General features: G+C 37.4%; 2 protein-coding genes across 2 annotated transcripts; one reads left to right on the plus strand and one right to left on the minus strand.

The window, feature by feature from the left end:
- The first annotated feature begins 3,281 nt into the window (after positions 1-3,281).
- Positions 3,282-4,070, plus strand: LOC140833390 (protein RALF-like 19). The gene has a single exon (XM_073197741.1). It carries the CDS (start codon positions 3,486-3,488, stop codon positions 3,828-3,830), a length of 345 nt encoding a protein of 114 aa, XP_073053842.1. The 5' UTR covers positions 3,282-3,485; the 3' UTR covers positions 3,831-4,070.
- Positions 4,071-4,244: 174 nt separating this feature from the next.
- LOC140833935 (uncharacterized) lies at positions 4,245-17,948 on the minus strand. The gene is made up of 12 exons (XM_073198466.1): positions 17,629-17,948; positions 17,494-17,558; positions 16,660-16,758; positions 16,123-16,255; positions 15,354-15,413; positions 15,118-15,177; positions 14,230-14,352; positions 13,392-13,463; positions 5,684-5,821; positions 5,365-5,520; positions 4,767-4,871; positions 4,245-4,613 (listed from the first exon to the last, which is right to left on the minus strand). The coding sequence occupies exons 1-12, from the start codon at positions 17,851-17,853 to the stop codon at positions 4,578-4,580; spliced, it is 1,272 nt and encodes a 423-aa protein (XP_073054567.1). The 5' UTR covers positions 17,854-17,948; the 3' UTR covers positions 4,245-4,577.
- Positions 17,949-19,016: the final 1,068 nt, after the last annotated feature.

The raw sequence follows: 19,016 nt of genomic DNA on the forward strand, positions 1-19,016 counted from the left end.
CCCTAGCCTCTAACCATCAGCCATGCACGACTCCCTTCTGCCCTTGTCCAACCCCGGTGTTGTCCCTAACGACACTTTTCCTAGCACTTTATCTTCTTATAGTGGCAGCATGTCCCTTAGAATTCTTAACGTTCTCAAGCAAATTGTAAAATTATCAAAACTTTGAAAATAATCATCTAATCGTTAAACGATTTGTACTCAAATATTTTTCATGCTAAAATACGTAAAACATACATAATACGATTTTAATGGTGCAAAAGATGTTTTAGTAGTGCGCCTTTGCGTTTAGAACGCTCGTATATTCGATCTTAGTGTGGGTTGCGAAGAGGGACGAACGAGCAACGAAAATCCTTGAATCTTTGCTCTCAAATTTTTGAAATCTGTGTGTTGTATGTGCAAGTGGACGGCTGCTAGGAGACTCAAAAACCCTAAGTTTCTATTTTATAATTTTCAAAATTTTGGTGTTAGTGGGGTAAGGTTTTGGGCTTTTTAGTAAATGAGTAATTAGGTCTACTAATCTTAGGTAAATTAGGCCCATTAAGACCTATTTAATATTTAAATAAAAGTTTACAAAATTTGTTTTTAAGAATAATAATTTTTGGCATTTAAAAGTATTTCGTTTGACCAAAACCGGATTTTCCGGATAAAATCGAGCTCGTCTCGTAAAATAATTTGGACTCCAATATTTTTTAAAAAATTAAATATATTTAATCATTTTATCAAGCCTCAAAAAATTTATTGAAAAATATTTTTATCTTCGTCGTCCTTGGTCTCTTTTCCCATCCTATTATCGAATATTCGGATTAAAACTTTAAATTTCAAGAAATCTTGCTCTTAGACATTTAATCATATACTATAAATCATTTAAGCATTTAAAATAAATCAAATAAAAATTTTTCCCTTGTTTTTGAGTGAAAGTGATGATTTATTTTTTCTTAAAATAATTTGTTATATGAGATGAAAAAAAATTCAAAATTTTTTGTTGAAATTCATCCCAAGTTCGAATAGATCCCAATCTAATATTTTGTAGCTAACTTTTTGCTTTATTTTTTAAAGAAAAAAGAAAAAAAAATTTAAGTCGAATGGTGTTCATGCTACAATTTAGATCATCATACGTATTGTACACTTCCTCAAACTATCGTAAATGTATGTATGGATTTTCAGAATCTAAACCATGAAAGTTGGGTAAAAGTTAACAATGTCATGCTTAAAATTAAAATGAGATGCATCAGGGAGAAAAACTAGACATGAATGTGCACTATAATTGGTGCAATTTTTCTTCATGAATGGCCTAAACATTTGCACTCCATCTTTAACAATCTTCTCAAAATACTTGGTATTTTGGCAGATACTCAAGTTTAGTAATATTGTAATTCCATTGAAATCAATTTCATTTTTTCTCAATTTGACCTCAATTGTTGGAAAATTTTTATCTCATAATTTTCTTTAATATTGTGGAATTTGAAATCAACTTTATATATATTTAAGATTCATCTCATTCTCAATTTTTCTAACCAAAATAATTCATGTTTTAACGAACATGTAAAAATGACAAAAATAATATAATTATACAAAAAATATCTTTCTGTGTTCAAATTATTTGAAACTTAAATATTTAATTTATTTTAAACTATAAAATATTATATAAAACATTTAATAAAAATATATTTTTATATTAATTAGACATGCTCTTCCACACATATGTTGGTTCATGCGGGTTTGTTCCTTCTGATCAGATGTACCACTATTTTAATCGCTTGCCTATTCGGTAGATATAAGAACGGTACCTATGTATGTTGGCCATTTGGTGTGATCATCATACCAAATAAATTTTTTGGATGCTGGACAGATATATTTCTCGAGATGCGTCGAAGATTAAGACATCATTTTTCCCGGTTTGTTTCAACCTACCCGTGCAGGCACTGCCTGCACGGGCAATGAACGGCCCGAATCACTCCATATGAGTGATCCGGGCCCACCTCCATGTAAAAAAAAAAAAAAAAATTAACTCGAAAAAATTCGAACCGTTAGATGGACCCGCAAGGGTAGGGTCGACTTAACCATTTTTCCCTACAAAAGATGACACAACTACGTCTGCTCCACTGAATTTTTTACTGTCTAAAAAAAAGAATTGGTAGATGTAATATTGGTGGAGAAGAGAAGTTAAAAATGAACTGAGAGAATAGATGAGGTAAGAGACTTTCAGAATAGCGTAAATATGGATTGGGGATATTTTGGAACTTCGTTAAAAAATATCACTTCATCCTAGCTACCACATGATATCACATTGAACACGATATTAATTTAACATATTATTTTTATAGCTCACACCAAATACAATATACATATTATTATATCATGCCAATTGTTCATATATATCATCTTTATTTATATTATCATTTCATATCATCACACAAATCAAACGATACTTTAGATTGTAAACCGTCGATTAATATTTAATATTTTCATATTTGAAATAAATTAGGAGCTCATTTTATGATATTTCGAAAAAACCACCATCATATAAAATCCAAGATTTATTTAAGCCTCCTATTTTCAAAAATAAGGAGTATTTTTTTAATGACGACGAAACTTGTGATCGTTATTCTTGAGTGTGCATGCGTAAATCATCAAATTAACGCAATAGCTTGCAAATCACGTTTGACACATAAACCGCAGCAAGCAAACCTTATGCGCCAGACTCGTCCGAGAAAGTGTTGATAGGAAGAATCAAACTCATGACGGTTAGCCAAAAGCTTATCAGATTCACCAACTTGAACGCCTCTAAGAGGAAAAAAATAAGGAACATTTGCACATTTTTCGGGGGTTTTGGCCTAGTTTTTGTAAACATGTGGTTTAAAGAAATCATTAGTTTCGTGTAAGGGGGGTTATGCGCTTTTATGGGACTAAATGCTATTTGCCCTTAAACTTAGTCAAAAAAATTTGGATACCTAAATTTCCCATTGCAAAAACTTATGTGAGACGGTATCACGGATCATATTTTGTGAGACGGATATCTTATTTGGGTCATCCATGAAAAAAGTTATTTTTTATGCTAAGAGTATTACTTTTTATTGTGAATATCGATAAGGTTGACCCGTCTCACAAGAAACCTACTCATTTTCCATTATTGTGGCATGAATAATAATGAGATATATATTTGTTTAAGCTAATGAATATTTTTCAACCTACGATATTCGAACACACGACCTTCTATATTTGCTCCAAGCCCCGTAATATACATGGAAAAAAAGGCCATTAACTTTTACCTGTTTCCCCTTACGCAAATCGCCTAAATCCACCACCACAAACTCACCATTCATATTCTCCTCCAGTACTCCTATACAAACAGCACAAATTCTTCCACTCTCTCCCTCCTTTCCGCAGGCGGGCTGAGGAGAAAACAAACGAAATAAAACAGATTAATTCAGCTGAAAATCCCTAAACTTATTTGAATTCTTCAATAAAGATCGACTATCATCCGAATGGCTTTCCGGGTCGGGCTTGTTATCTTTTTGGCAGCCCTGGCAGCCATCGCTGCACATTCCAAGGAATACACCATCGACATGGGGTTCGATGTGGACACCGACGGACATGGGCTGGTGGCAGACGCCTTGGAAATGGACGAGGAGCTGATGATGGATTCGGAATCTGCTCGGCGTCAGCTAGCGCAGAGCAGATACATCAGCTACGGAGCCTTGAACAAGAACACAGTGCCATGCAACAGACGTGGCGCGTCTTACTATAGCAGCTGCCGAGGCCACCAGCGAGCCAACCCTTACAGGCGTGGCTGCACCAGGGCCACCCACTGCGCAAGGAACTATCGTTGAATGAACGTAGGTAAATGAATGCATGGATGATATGGTACAAGTATTCATGCAGGACTAAAGGAAGACATGATGATATATATTACATGGTTAAATACATTCAATTTGTCTTTATTATTTATATTTGTGTTTGATCGAGTAACTTCTTATGATCATTAATTAGGATGTGAATTTCTAGGAATAAAAGTACAATGGTAGGCTGATTCTTGGTCCCTTTTTTTTTTTTTTTGAATTAATCATCCATCTTTGGTTTCTCTGTGTTTTTTGATATGATGTGCTAATGAAATAAAATAAAAATTAAATAAAATAAATGTAACACTTTTTATTTAGATAAAAACATGTAACTTACCCGAGAAACAACACCAACATTGCAAATTACTGACAGGGGTGAAAAAATTTAGTTAAACAAAAATGATCGACAGAACCAATGGTTTTTCCCTTTTTCTTCTTTTTTTTTTTCAAATGACTGAAATAACAATTTTAACTCCGTTCAAAGTATTCAATTTTCAGTCGGCTGCATATGCCTAATTATCAATACAACTGAGAAACAAACATAACAATTGGAGCATGCATGGTGTTCTTGTTTTTTTTCTTGTGTACATCTCAGTCTGAACACCAGCCTTGTTGGAAATAGAATTTACGAACGAAAATTTGGCCACGGCCAATTTTACACGAACTACAAAGGATCCTAAAGTTGACTGGTGCCCTTGTAAAGAATACTCGCACCAATCATCTGCTGCTAACACGCGGTCAAAATAGCCACCAACGTCGTCTGCGCTGATCCCTCTGCGGATGATTAACAATAGAGTTACATTACATGAATGCTTTTTCGGTATCAAACCAAATCGACACCGATGCTACTCTTCCAAGACTTAAAATACATTTACAGTTTATCATGCATTTCACTTGATGAGCATAAAGGACGAGAAGGAAGGTAACCTTTTGGGCTTCGTTCTGTGATTGCAGAACTATAGGCTGGGGGAGGATGGTTTTTTCTGTGTCTTGTAGGTACGGCTCGACTTTCTTTTTCAGCATCTCATTCAACTGGAAACGATAGTCGTGCAACGATGACAGCCAAAATCATTGTCACGTGGTAAGCTTTTAAAAAAAAGTAAAAACATGGCATGACAGCTGAAGAATAATGATCGATGAAACAGAAAACGATATTATGGGGAGAGAGTTTTTGTTTAAAAAAATTAAAAAATCTCTAACTAGAGTAATACATTGTTCTTTATCCTTCCAAGGAAACCAAGCAAATATGACAAAAGTTGAGTGGATTAAAACATTTTATCTTTAGATTTACCGATTCTTTTATTATACATGATCTAGTAAGAAGCAACATTTGCTGGACATGACCAGATCCAAAACAAGAGCATGGAGCAAATTGATTCACAAGATATATTATATGTAGAATTTAAAAATGGATTTGCGTTGTAATATTTTCACGTAGGCCATTATGAAATTGATTGAACTTAAAAGTCCATTGTTAGCAATAGCATCATTAGAGGGCACCAAAGCTTTTCAGGAATAGACCAACCTTTTCCTCACGCCATTTTGCTTCCCATTGTCCATCCAAAATTTTATCCGCTATTTCCCTTTGCGCATTCAGTAGAATGGTCTTTTCATAGAGCTTTTTTGGATCTTTGATGTCCTCTTCTGTCCAAGAAGCTTCATTCAGTGGAAGATCCAATTCCTGCAAAATTGATTTTTTTTTTTTTATATTTTCATTTTCCTTACTCTAAAATAGACATGCCTAGCTTTGTAAAAGAAGATTTGAGCCCAATTGTCAAGGCTGAAACAAACACGGAAATACATGGACTAGAACCATAAAAAACATCAAGGATCGATAAATATACCCCCCAATTGTGCGGCCGTGATGGAGGATTAAGTTTCATGACTTCTGTCTCCAATGCCTTTTTGGCCTTGAAGTATGGAACATTTTTCACAATAACAGGATCATCCTTGGCACGTATGGGATCTATGGAGATCAAGGCCTGGAAAAAGCAATCTTAGCGTTGTGAATAGAGAAATAGGGCAAAGAAGAAAGAGCCGTAAATCTTATTCCTTAACAATTGAAAAATACATAGTGTAGATTTATAGAGAATTATCCTACCAAACCCGCCTAAATAAACTAATCTAATCTGATATAATTAAAGTTTAAAAGACTAGAAATAAAGATAACTATTCCTACAGTAACAACTAATGAAAAAAATAAATAACGTAATCAATATTCAATACTCCCCCTCAAGCTGGACTATATATGTTGATCATGCCTAGCTTGGAACTCAAGTCTTCAAAGATCGGCCGGTAAAGAGTTTTTGTCAAGATGTCTGCAAGCGGCATTCGAGTAGAATGTAGCTAAGCTCAATTATTTTCTTATCAAGTTTCTCACTTATAAAATGCTGGTCTACTTTAACATGTTTGGCTCGATCATGGTGGACGGGATTTTTGGCTATACTTATAGTGGCATGACTGTTGCACATTAGATCCACAGGATGATCATCCTCAAATTTTAATTCACTGAGGAGTCTTTTAATCCACATTCCCTCTCAAATTCCATGAGCTAGTGTGAGGTATTATGATTCAGCACTACTACGAGCCACCATTGGTCGTTTCTTATTCCTCCAGGTGACTAGATTCCCCCAAAGAAGGCATACTAACCAGAGGTAGAGCGTTTATGGCTTTGGGAGCCTGTCCAATCAGCATCACTGTACGCCTTGACATTCATGTTTGACATTTGAACTTTTTCTGGATAGTAATCCCTTCCCAGGAGTCCTTTTTAGGTACCATGATACCCGATAAAATGCTTCCATGTGTTTTTCAGTTGGATTATTCATAAATTGACTCATAACATTAACAACAAATCCAATATTTGGTAGTATGTGCGACAAATAGATAGATATCTTCCCTTGTCCACTTGAGGACAATCCTTTCTCATCCCTTGTCTAACTTGAGGACAATCCTTTCTCATCCCTATTGTGACGTTTGGATCCATTGGAGTCTCTACCAGTCAGCACCTCAGCATACTTGTTTTCTTCAAGAGGTCAAGTATATACTTTCTTTGAGAGATTGATATTCCAAAGGCTGATCTGGCTACTTCCATTCCCTTAAAATACTTTAAATGTCCCAGGTCCATCTCAAATTCTTTTGAGAGCAAAATTTTGATGCGAGTCATTTCATCCTTATTGTTTCTTGTAAGGACAATATCATCAACATAAGCAATGATCATATTAATTTAACCTCATTCTGAATGTTTAACATACAGGGTGTGGTCAGACTGACACTGAGTGTATCCATCTCCTTTCAGAACAGAAGTGAACTTGTAAAACCAAGCTCAAGGAGATTGTTTGAGACCATATAGTGACTTTCGTAGCTTACACACTTTAAATCCTACAAGAATATCCATATATACTTCTTCCTCGAGATCTCTGTTGTTAGTCAAACTAGCGTATATCTTATCTTGTATCTTAGGCTGATAGCGTATATCATATCGTATCATAGGCTGATTTTGTTGGTTCCTATTTCTGGGGATCTTGCTGTATCCATTCCTATTCTTTAGGAATTAGCTGTTAGGAATTAGCTGTACACTATTGTATATTTATGTACTGTGTTCCTTGATCGTGAATGTTATGATTAGAATTATTCTCTCTCAAAACTACATGGCATCAGAGCCATGGGTGATGAATATGAGAAAACTCCAAAGGGATCTGTTCCGTTTCCCTCCTCTTCTTCTAATCCTTCTGAAAACAGTCCTATAACTAGTTTTATCACTAGTCATATTTGACTGATAAAAACTATCTCCAATGGTCCCAATCCATGATGATGTTCATCAGTGGACGAGGACGAGATGATTACCTCACTGGTGTCGCTGTTCAGCCGAGTCAAAGTGACCCGACTTTCAAAGCTGGGCGTACTGAAAACAATCTTGTCATGTCTTGGTCAATCAACTCGATGACCATAGACATTGGCGAGAACTTCCTGTTGTACACTACAGCGAAGGAAATTTGGGATGCAGCCCGTGATACTTTCTCCAGCAGCGAAAACACTATTGAACTTTTTCACATTGAAAGCACACTGCAAGATCTACGTCAAGGTGAGCAATCTGTCACATTGTACTTCACCACCCTTACCCGATATTGGCAACAACTAGATCTCTTCCAGTCATATAAGTGGAAGTGTGCTGACGACAGTGTTTTCTTCCGCCAAATTATCGAGACCAAGCGCATATTCAAATTCCTTATGGGTCTAAACAAGACTCTTGATGATGTGCGAGGCCGTATCCTCGGGTCTAAACCTCTACCAGACCTTCGTAAAGTATTCTCTGAAGTCCGCCGAGAAGAGAGCCGTAAACGTGTCATACTCGGCCAATCAGACAGTCAACTAACCATCGAAAGCCTCTGCCCTCATCTCCACTAGTGACACCCTCACTGACCTCACAGCCCTTGCCTCCCGCAACAACAGCAACAATCATCCGAAAGGTCGACCTTGGTGTGATCATTGCAAGAGGCCAGGCCATACAAAAGAAACGTGTTGGAAAATTCATGGCAAGCCTCTTGATTGGAAGCCAAATCGGAACCAAGAACAAGAGGCACGTGCAAACACAGTCACACAGCCTTCCCATCATGCACCCACTCCCTTCACCAAAGATCAAATGGATGCCCTACAGAAGATGTTCACTCAGGTGGGAATTCAATCGACCTGTTGCAACCAGCAGCCCTGGTGTTGGCCTTCATGTGTCTCAGTCATCCTCTACTCCATGGATTGTCGACTCCGGAGCTTCAGATCACATGACAGGTGACAGATCCTTATTTTCCACTTATTCTCCATGCACCAACTACCAAACATTGCGTATAGCAGATGGCACACGCACCCGAGTAATTGGAGAAGGCCAAATTCGTATCTCTGAATCTATTGCTCTTCAATCTGTGTTGTTTGTTCCTACTATTGACTGTAATCTTATCTCAGCGAGCAAACTCAATTGTGACCTTAAATGTGTGACCACTTTCCATTCGAATTGTTGTGTGTTTCAGGATATGAGCTCGGGGAAGACGATTGGCAGTGCTAGACTTTGTTCCGGCATCTATCTCCTACAAATCAAACCTAAACCGAGAAGGTGTGACAGTCCTCAGTGTTGGTCAATCAATAAATTAGAAAGCCAATTAGGAAGTCAGTCCAATAAAGATAGTGCAATCATGTTGTGGCACTATCGTCTTGGCCATCCCAATTTTTCATATCTAAAAAAATTGTATCCTTCCCTGTTCATCAATAAAAATCCGAACTTATTTCACTGTGATATTGTCAATTTTCCAAACACACTCGTGGCATATATTCACCGGTGCCATACAAACCAAGCACACCCTTCTCTCTCATTCACGGTGACATTTGGGGTCCAAATCGAATTCCAAATATCACCGGGGCTAGATGGTTTCTCTTGCTTGTTGATGACCATACTCGTTTAAGTTGGACCTTCCTCATGAAAGATAAGTCTGAAACAATAGCGTTCTATAAAAACTTTTATGCCATGGTTCAAACACAATTTCAAACAAATATTCAAGTGGTAAAAACTGATAATGCTAGGGAATTTTTTAATACAACTCTCAGCCCTTTCTTTCAATCTCGCGGTATCGTGCAACAAAGTTCATGTGTAGATACTCCACAACAGAACGGTGTCGCGGAAAGAAAGAATCGCCACATCCTCGACATGTCTCGTTCTCTCCTCTTTCAATCTAATGTATCTAAAAAATTTTGGGGTGAAAGCAGTTCTTACAGCCACATATTTAATCAATCGCCTTCCCTCTCGTGTTCTTAAGTTCAAGAGTCCATTAGATGTGTTTTTGTCCCTATTACCCTAGTAGCCACTTAATCACAAAGATACCTTTCAAACTTTTTGGTAGTACGGCCTTTGTTCATGTCCATTCTCAACATCGTGGTAAGCTTGATGCTCGCTCGATTCGTTGCATTTTTCTAGGATATTCTCCATCCAAGAAAGGGTACAAGTGTTTCTGTCCAACTACGCAAAAATTCTTTCACTCAATGGATGTTACATTCTTCGAGGATAAGCCCTATTTTTCCAATAGTGTAACTCAGTGGGAGAACCACACTACTTATGAATCACACAATTGGGAATCTCTTCTTGAAAACACTGATCACACACCCCTTCCAAACACAACTCCAGTTTCTGTTCCAATTCCGATTGTCCGTTGCCACTCCTGATCCTGATTCATCCACCTTATCTCCGTGTGTTTATCCCAAACACCTTCCTCTTCCCGATGAATCAATCAAAATGTACACTCGGAGACAACGAGTAAGCTTGCCTGAACAAAATCAGCACCACCAATCGTCTGCCACAAGCTCTTCTGAACATACTAGCACTTCACCACCACTCGAACAAGTTACCAATCAGCAACCGAGTCCACCAGGAGATGATCATAGTCCAGAACTTCCTATTGCTCTGAGGAAAGGTACTCGGACCTGCACCAATCACCCTATCCAGAGCTTCGTCTCATACTCCAACCTGTCTACCAAATACAGAGCTTGTGTGACGGCATTAGATTCGATTTCCATTCCGAGATCTGTTCACGAGGCGATGAAGATTCCGGAGTGGAAATCAGCTACTCTGACAGAGTATCGGGCCCTGCAAAATAATGAAACATGGATCTTAACTCAACTTCATCCAGGGAAGCGAACCGTAGGGTGTAGGTGGTTGTACTCGGTGAAACAAAAGGCAGATGGAAGCATTGATCGTTTCAAAGCTCGTCTTGTGGCACAAGGGTACACACAAACGTATGGTATTGATTACCAAGAGACTTTCACACCGGCTGCTAAACTCAACACTATCCGGGTCTTGCTCTCTATTGCGGCAAATCAAGAATGGCCTTTGTTCCAACTTGACGTGAAGAATGCATTCTTGAATGGTAACTTAATTGAAGAAGTTTACATGGATGTTCCCCCGGGATTTGAATCTGAGCAAACAACAGGAAAAGTGTGTCGTCTCAAGAAAGCCTTGTACGGACTCAAGCAATCTCCTCGTGCATGGTTTGAGAGGTTCACCAAGGTGTTGAAACAGGAAAACTATTCTCAGTCGCAGGCTGATCATACTCTTTTTTATAAGTACTTTGATGATGGGCGTATCACCATCATTATTGTATATGTAGATGACATCATCCTCACCGGGAATAACAATGATGAGTCACGGCGGTTGAAAGGCCTTCTCGCAAGAGAATTTGAAATCAAAGATTGGGGGCACCTAAGGTGTTTTCTCGGCTTAGAACTGGCTCGGTCTACAAAGGGAATTTCTGTGTCTCAACGTAAATATGTGATGGATTTGCTCCATGAAACAGGAATGAGTGGATGTAGGCCGGTTGATACTCCAATGGATCCAAACCCACGCGTGATGCCTCAAACTGAAGAAGCCGCAGCTGATAAAGGTCAATATCAGCGCCTTGTAGGGAAGTTAATCTATCTCACTCACACGCGTCCTGACATTAGTTTCTCTGTTAGCCGAGTAAGTCAGTTCTTGAGTGATCCTTCAGATGTTCACATGGAGGCGGTATATCGTATCCTTAGATACCTCAAAGCTGATCCAGGAAAGGCCTCATGTTTATGAAGTCACCTAACAGATCTATAGAGGTATATACTGACGCTGATTGGGCTGGTTCACCAAGTGACCGAAAATCTACTTCAGGATACAAAGAGGTATATTTACATGGAGGCGGTATATCGTATCCTTAGATACCTCAAAGCTGATCCAGGGAAAGGCCTCATGCATTGTTGTGAAAAGCGAGCGCCTGGCTGTGCCTAGGCGACAGGCGCAGCCAGGCGCACCTGTTGCGCCTGGGTCAGAGCAACATTAAACAAGAGCGCGCCGCTGCAGAAAGGCGAGAGGCTGTGCGCTTTGGTATTACACGATGTGATTCACAATTTATTACTCAAGCCCAATAACAAACAAAAGCCCTTTTTTAATGTTTTAAAAAAGCCCTACAATCTGCATGTACGTTCTAAGGTTTTGATGCTACAATAAGAGTTCATCTTTTCCTCTTCCATAGATGGACATCATGTTGTGACCATTGGAGGAAGTTTTACCCATTTAATTTATGGCATGCGATTGACAGAGGAGAGGCATCGCCCAGTCCATGGGTGGCCGGCACCGATGTGGTGCTGGTGTTGGAGCTAGCGGAAGAAGAGAAATTCGAAGAGGCCATACCGTATTTAGATATCAGTGATGTTCGGCTCTCCATACCATTTTGAGAATAGAGAAATAGAGCAAAGGATAAAGAGACGTAAATCATATTCCTTAACAAATGAAAAATATACAGTGCGGGGCAGATTTATAGAGAATTATGCTACCAAACCTCCCTAAATAAACTGATCTAATCTAATCTAATTAAAGTTTAGAAGAGTAGAAATAAAGATATCCATTCCTATCGGAACTACTAATGAGATAAATAAATAATTTAATCAATATTCAACACTTAGCACTGCAACTTATAAATCAACTAACTTGCCGCTTTGGACTGCAGCCAGGGAGCACAATTTTCATTCTCAAATGGTAGATTTCAGGCTCATATCATGATTTACTTTTTTCAACTTCAGATCCACGTTTGCTAAAAATTAATATAGATCTTAGTAAAGAATTCACTAGGATAATTCAATGTAGCATCATCAATTCCACTAAAAAATAAGGATAATAAGGAAGGCTTCTATTCCTAAGATAAAGAATGAGATTACAAAAATAGAGAGTAAAATATGATACTTCGGTTTAAATTAGATATATAATTGTGGAAAAATAGGAGCTATTTTTTTTTATTTCAAAAAATGGATGAGTCAGGTGGTTATGAAATATGAAGAGATGGAATTTGCAGTAGCACAAGCCACAATTTCTTATGTCCATCCATACTTTCCGTCCCTTTCTTTAATTATTTTGAAATAATGAGTTAATCTATATTTCGAGTTGCTGAAATGTGTGCCTAAACATGCTGATTATTCAAAAAAAATTTCAAAGAATATGGTTCACATATGATCTGGACATTTTCAGCACCCAATTCAACAAACTCTATTAGGGTTCTTTGCCACATCTTCTTTGTTGGCAGTTTAAATGAAAAATTAAAAAAAATAACCAAAACGATCCACGGGGTAATTGAAGTAGTACAGCTTACCAGTGTTTAAATTGTATCTCAAATTTACATAATTAACCAGGTCATGCACAGAAAGCCAAAGTCCATTAACAGGTTCAGAAGTCCACTAACTCATACATAGAAACAGCATAAATTTACAAATCTTAACCACACCTATTTGATTTACTTGGACATCATTGCTGATGTTATTTAATACCGGGCCATCCAAAAAACTCCATATCATGGTTAGCAGTAAAAAACTCCATATCATGGTTAGCAGTACAAAAATCATGCCAAACATGATAGTTGATATACCATGGAAAGCAGCTGAAACCATGGTATCAAGTTTCACTTTTGTGAATTTCATGAATCAAAGCTTAATTATCTAACAAGAAGCTTGATATTTTGTGTGCACGCTGCAAATTTAAAGAACACAAGAAAACTATCCCACCTCTTGCAAATACTCCCACCCTGGCTTTCGTTTTGCCACTGCATCTCGGAGTTGGTCATACCGCATGGATTCCTACGTGATGACAATATATATGTAAAATGATCAATCAATGCATACGAAACACACTAAAAACCTATACATAGATCCATTAAACAAATGAGATGTATAAGCACATGATCATTATTAGGTCTCATAAAATGGTAATCCTGCCGGTGGATACTGGATAAGGAAGCAAATTGACATTATAGTCCACCAAAAATAATATCAGTCAAGATGAAAGGCATTTTGTGACCACATTACTAGATTTTCCCTGTGCTTGGAAAGATGGACAAAGCTATCTTTGAAATTAAAAATTAAGAAAAAGAAAGAAAATGTGTTATCACTCACATGAATAACACCTACATGATATCTCTGGTATCTGGTGATCGAAAAACAAGTTATATTTTACACAGGGATTGCTTAAAGTATATGATGTAGCATAGCAAACAAGAAATAGGAGTGAATTGGGCGAGGTGAGAAAGCCCACAATAACAAAAGTAGATCCAGTGGGATTTAAAGAGGATCATTGTACTTCACATGTTTTGAAATATGACATTATAAGGTTTTGTTCCAGATCGCTGTTTAAGATTCTTTCAACTTCTTAATACATTCACTTGTAATTCCTTGCAGTTTAGCCAAAGAACGTCCAGGACCGTGAACTATTAATCAGACAATAAGTTTCATTCTCACACAATTAGCTTGATCATGCTAGATCTGGATCATCATGCGAGCAAGAGATACACTATTTATACATGAGAACCAAGTAAAATAAATGAAGGAACTGAACTAGAACTTGGACCTTGTATTGCCACCATATTTTCTGCTTAACATCATCATCAAAGTCAATACCTCCCACAATCTGAGGCAAGGTTATCAACCAAAATGCAGCAATGCTCGGGTCCTTCATACTGTCAATTATATGCTGCAATAGAACATAATATTGGATTTAGCCACAAAGGAACAAACAGAAACTAAGACAAACTTTCTATGATGATACTTGGTAATAACCATTAATACAGAAAATTGAGATATATTAGAAATGCGGTTGTTACCAGGAATGTGTCGAGTGAAAGAGATAAAATATTGATGTATGCAGATGGGAGTCACTGTTACAAATTGTCTCTAAAAGGATCTACTTGTTGTTTTGTTTTAATCTGTCTCCCTAACTGGCTTCTGCTCCACTTGTCTACATCTAAGTTATTTAAAGATTTTAAGTAAAAAACACAGTTTATCACATCAATATCACAGGTATATCATGCTCCATTGTTTCTTATAAAATACTACTAGACAAAACATGGCCTGCAATGTTCCTTCATGAAGAAATTCTACACGATCAATCAGAGAACAAAAACCATACTGCGGCAATAATTTATCTTGTATAAGATTGTGCGCCTAAAAGTGCCACAGAGCAAGCCCCAAATTCAAGTATTTTACCAGCAGTAAGCATTCATAAAGCAACTATAGCTTCAGATTCATTAACAAATAAAAAGGACATCTGCAATTTAAAACATCGGACAGCAAAATGCACAGGACAGATAGATTGAATAACAATCAACCTCTACAGCCGTAAGCAAACTGCAGTTTGATATCATCCAAAATTCAAATGGATTTCTCATACCGAGAGAAAAGCAATAAGCTGATAAAACTTGCATATTCATAGAAAAGAGAACAGCGAAAATAGTCTGACCTCATATGGATAGTCCATCTTGCGCAAGATATTATATGCTCTCCATGGAGGTTCCATGATCTGAATAAATTTAAAGAGCCACATATAAACACAAATTATTACCAATCTGACTGACAAAAAAAAGCATGCAGTCTATCTTACATTATGTCAATTCATTTAAAAACTTAGATGCCATAAATTGCTTTTCTTCAATAAAGCACCGTAAAAATAAGAAAATAGTGCGAAAAAAATCTTACATCATCAGCAGAGATCCTAATTGGTGACTTGCCATTGCATTCTGGGCACTTCATCACTCCCTACAAAAAAACAAAGTGCTTAATAAAATAAACAAACCCCACTTATTCGTAGTCTCTAAACCTTAGGCAGCAAAAGTTCCACAAGGAAATAAATCCACGGAGAATTATCGGATAGATACACTTTTTCTATTTTTTTTCTCTCATCCTCATTTTCCATCACCCAATATGAAAACAAATACTATCATACATGTTTATTCATTTCCCCTCAAGGTAAAGACTTTTAATACAAAATTTATCGCTTCCCAAAAAATACTCTATGATGGTCTGAATTCCAACCTAGAACATAATATTTAAAAAATTTAAGTGATTTTTATTATGATGTCCCACCACTACCAAACAATCTCATGTGAATTGATATTCATAGTAAAAATTATATTTCCCGAGACAAACAATTTCCAACACCACTCATTTTCATAAACACAAAACCAAACAAGCATAGTAATTTGGTCCAAATAATAATGCCCAAAATTTCAAAACTGAGTTAGCAAAGAATTACAAGAGTATAACAAGGTTGAAATGATCTCTTAAGAGTCGGTAAACAATAAAAAAGAGAACCACTCTACCAAAGCAACATTATTCAAGTATATGAAACTCTAAATTTCATATTTATACACAGAAAGGAGTAATGCTAGAAAGGAGTAATGTTACGACAACAGTGATACTAGGAAACTAAACGAATATTTGTTGAAGTATATTTGAAAGTTATTACTGATCCGTTGCAACTTGAGCATTCTTTAGCCGGCAATGGCAAACCAAGATCAACACTCGAAGGAAGGTGCACCAACTCAGCTCGATTCTCAGCAATTGCATCAGCAATATTTTCAGCTGTTGCCTTCTCTCCACTACAGAAATTTTCATAACAAATCCAAAGTTTCACATAAATATGGAACAAATCACAGCATAGAAATGACAAACATATATAATAATAATAATAATAATAATAATAATAATAATAATAATAAAGTAGCAACAGGCAGCTTTGCTCCCTGCCCTTCACTCCTGCAGAAATAAACAAGGTTTTTGGAGAAAACTGTTGTGTTTTATACAATTACATCTTATATAGAGTACAATGAACTAGTCTAATCCCACAAAATCAGAAGACTATATATCATCTTACCAAAATCAGAATATTATTCTACCATGTTTACAAAACCGCAGGTCCTTAACAATTGCAATAAGGTTTAAAAGAATTTCAGAAGTACAATAATTATACCCTCCAATGGGGATTCATTGCATTATAGGCTACCTTCTCAAAGTATAATTTTTCACTTGGAACTGCAATGTTCCTGAGCCTTTACACATGGTACATTGCATAGCCTGCCATCCATTGCATGTCCGACAATTCCTACATTTCAAACGCTGGTCATCAATTTATGAAGCTAACTTTTAGACCTGACAATTAAGTTAAACCTCCAAGTCGGCTCAGCATAAAAAACATGAATAGCTAAGAGCATAATTAGAATTTCATCAAATAACAGTGCAACAAAATTCAAGTGTGAAGGATTTAAGCATATGGACTTCGGAGTTGGAAAGATAAGAGCCTGGTACAATAATGGAATGCATTTATAACAAAAGGGCTCATTGAATTATTTAGTAGCTCCAAATTCTAGTAGCTAATATATACCGAATTTGAAAAACTCAATGTAGGACATAAGCTTCTCAAAAAAAAAATCAAACTTTCAGCTGGCTTCGTCTGCTTTATTCAACCTTGTGATTCCTCAGTCCAATGGATTCATAATTGCAATTATTTTCCTGATTATTTACCTTAAGAGGTGTCAACGAGTATGGGTTAAGGATAGACAATCTCACATGTTTTTTTCCTCCAAAGTTTTACACCCAAAGTGTTCTCTTCCATATCACATGGAAACAAATAAAATGCAGAAACTAACTGAGTAAAGGGCAAAGGAACTGTATTCCCCACTGACCCACATCAAAGATTTTTTACTTCCTGTATGATTGCCCTGATGTTAAATTCGTGAAATTTAACTTGGTATGTTTCGTTATCCCCAAATGTGAGACGAGAAGACCCAACACCATGCGCCATCAAAAGTTACAGGACGATAATAAAAAAAAAAATCACCTTTGGCACAACACCTTCTTTCCCAACTCAAACGCAAGATCATAAGTTCCAAGAGTCGCGACAACCTGAGAAAACACATCCTTCTGAACACACGAGTACCCAATAGTAACAAGAAACAAAGAGATGCCGACATACGAAAATGGCAGAGTAAGAGATCTTAGATATGAGTTCTGGGACGCCAAACCCGCGAGGGGCAGAGCCAGCTATGCCGAAGGCGAGCGTGAAAGGTGAAAGCACCACCTTGACAGGGAAATCAAGAATGTCAATCAGTTGCGGCGCATAGTGGCTCGTGAAATGCTTATATTGAAGGTCGGTGAATTGTTTGATGCTCTTCAGCAGCTTGTCTGGCCCTCTCGACATGTTTCAGCTCGAATTCAAGGGAAATCGCAGGCCGTGAAACGTGGTAGAACCCTTCTGCGGATAATTCTGGCGTGGATGATGGGGTTTATATACTGAGCAAACGACCGGTCTCACACTATATTATAAAAATATACTCACTTTGTTTTATTTCTAAAACAAATATCAGAAAATAAAACATAAATGATATGAATTAGGTAAATTGAGTTGAGTTTAGTATAGTGATTATATCAGGTCGGATGGGTTTTTTTCGGGTATGTTGGAGATCAAACGGAGAGTAACTGAGCAGGAGAATCTGCACTTACAAGAGCAAAAAACGTTAATAGGGTGCCAAAAGTTTTCCAGCATGGCTATTCTGACGCTCTAGTCAGTCAAATGTTTACGCAAAGAGAGCTATATAAAGAGAGTATGCTTCCTCAGTAAAATATTTGAATGCATTGATATCAAGTAAACTTGGTATATATAAAAGAGAAATCAATGAAGACCTTGTGTACTGAAAGACATGACAATGATAACGAATCATGGTGTGAACATTTGGACCCAGGAGTGACACTTGTGCCATCCCTACGTGCATTGAAAGACATGACAATGATAACGAATCATGGCATCACATTCATATGGACCCAGGAGTGACACCTGTACCAAGGAACTCGGGAAGGTGATCACGGTGCGAAGCCTTGCCCTCTGAATCTCATTATACTGCCCGGGTCCTTGCTCTACCCGAGGTCTGATCTGTCTCTCTGGTTGGTGCTTTCTTAGCTTCCCAATTTTAACACAGCCCGGGTTCTAGGATGACACGGGAACTTCTGTGGGTATCATCACTCCCTCTCCAAATAGTCGGATTATAGTCCTCCTCGATGTCCCGAGTTATCAAATTGGGCTCGGGCGGGAGATGAGTTTGTATTCTGAATTCTAATCGGGCTAGGGCTAATGATAACATGAAGCAAGTCCTAGCAGTCGAAAGGACAGGTGTCCAACAGGCGTCGCTGTGTATTTTGAGCTTGTCCTTTTGAATACCCGACATAACTTCTGAAGCACATCTCGTTCATCCAATTACTCTTGAGATCAACGGCGGAGATTATGTTCCTCTCACATATAAATATCGAGCATTTCACTACATTTCATATTTTTGCATAATTCTTTGAGTTTCCACAATTCCTGCTCCT

This window comes from Primulina eburnea, chromosome 6, assembly GCF_022965805.1.
Source record: "Primulina eburnea isolate SZY01 chromosome 6, ASM2296580v1, whole genome shotgun sequence".
In the NCBI taxonomy this organism is placed as follows: Eukaryota; Viridiplantae; Streptophyta; class Magnoliopsida; order Lamiales; family Gesneriaceae; genus Primulina; species Primulina eburnea.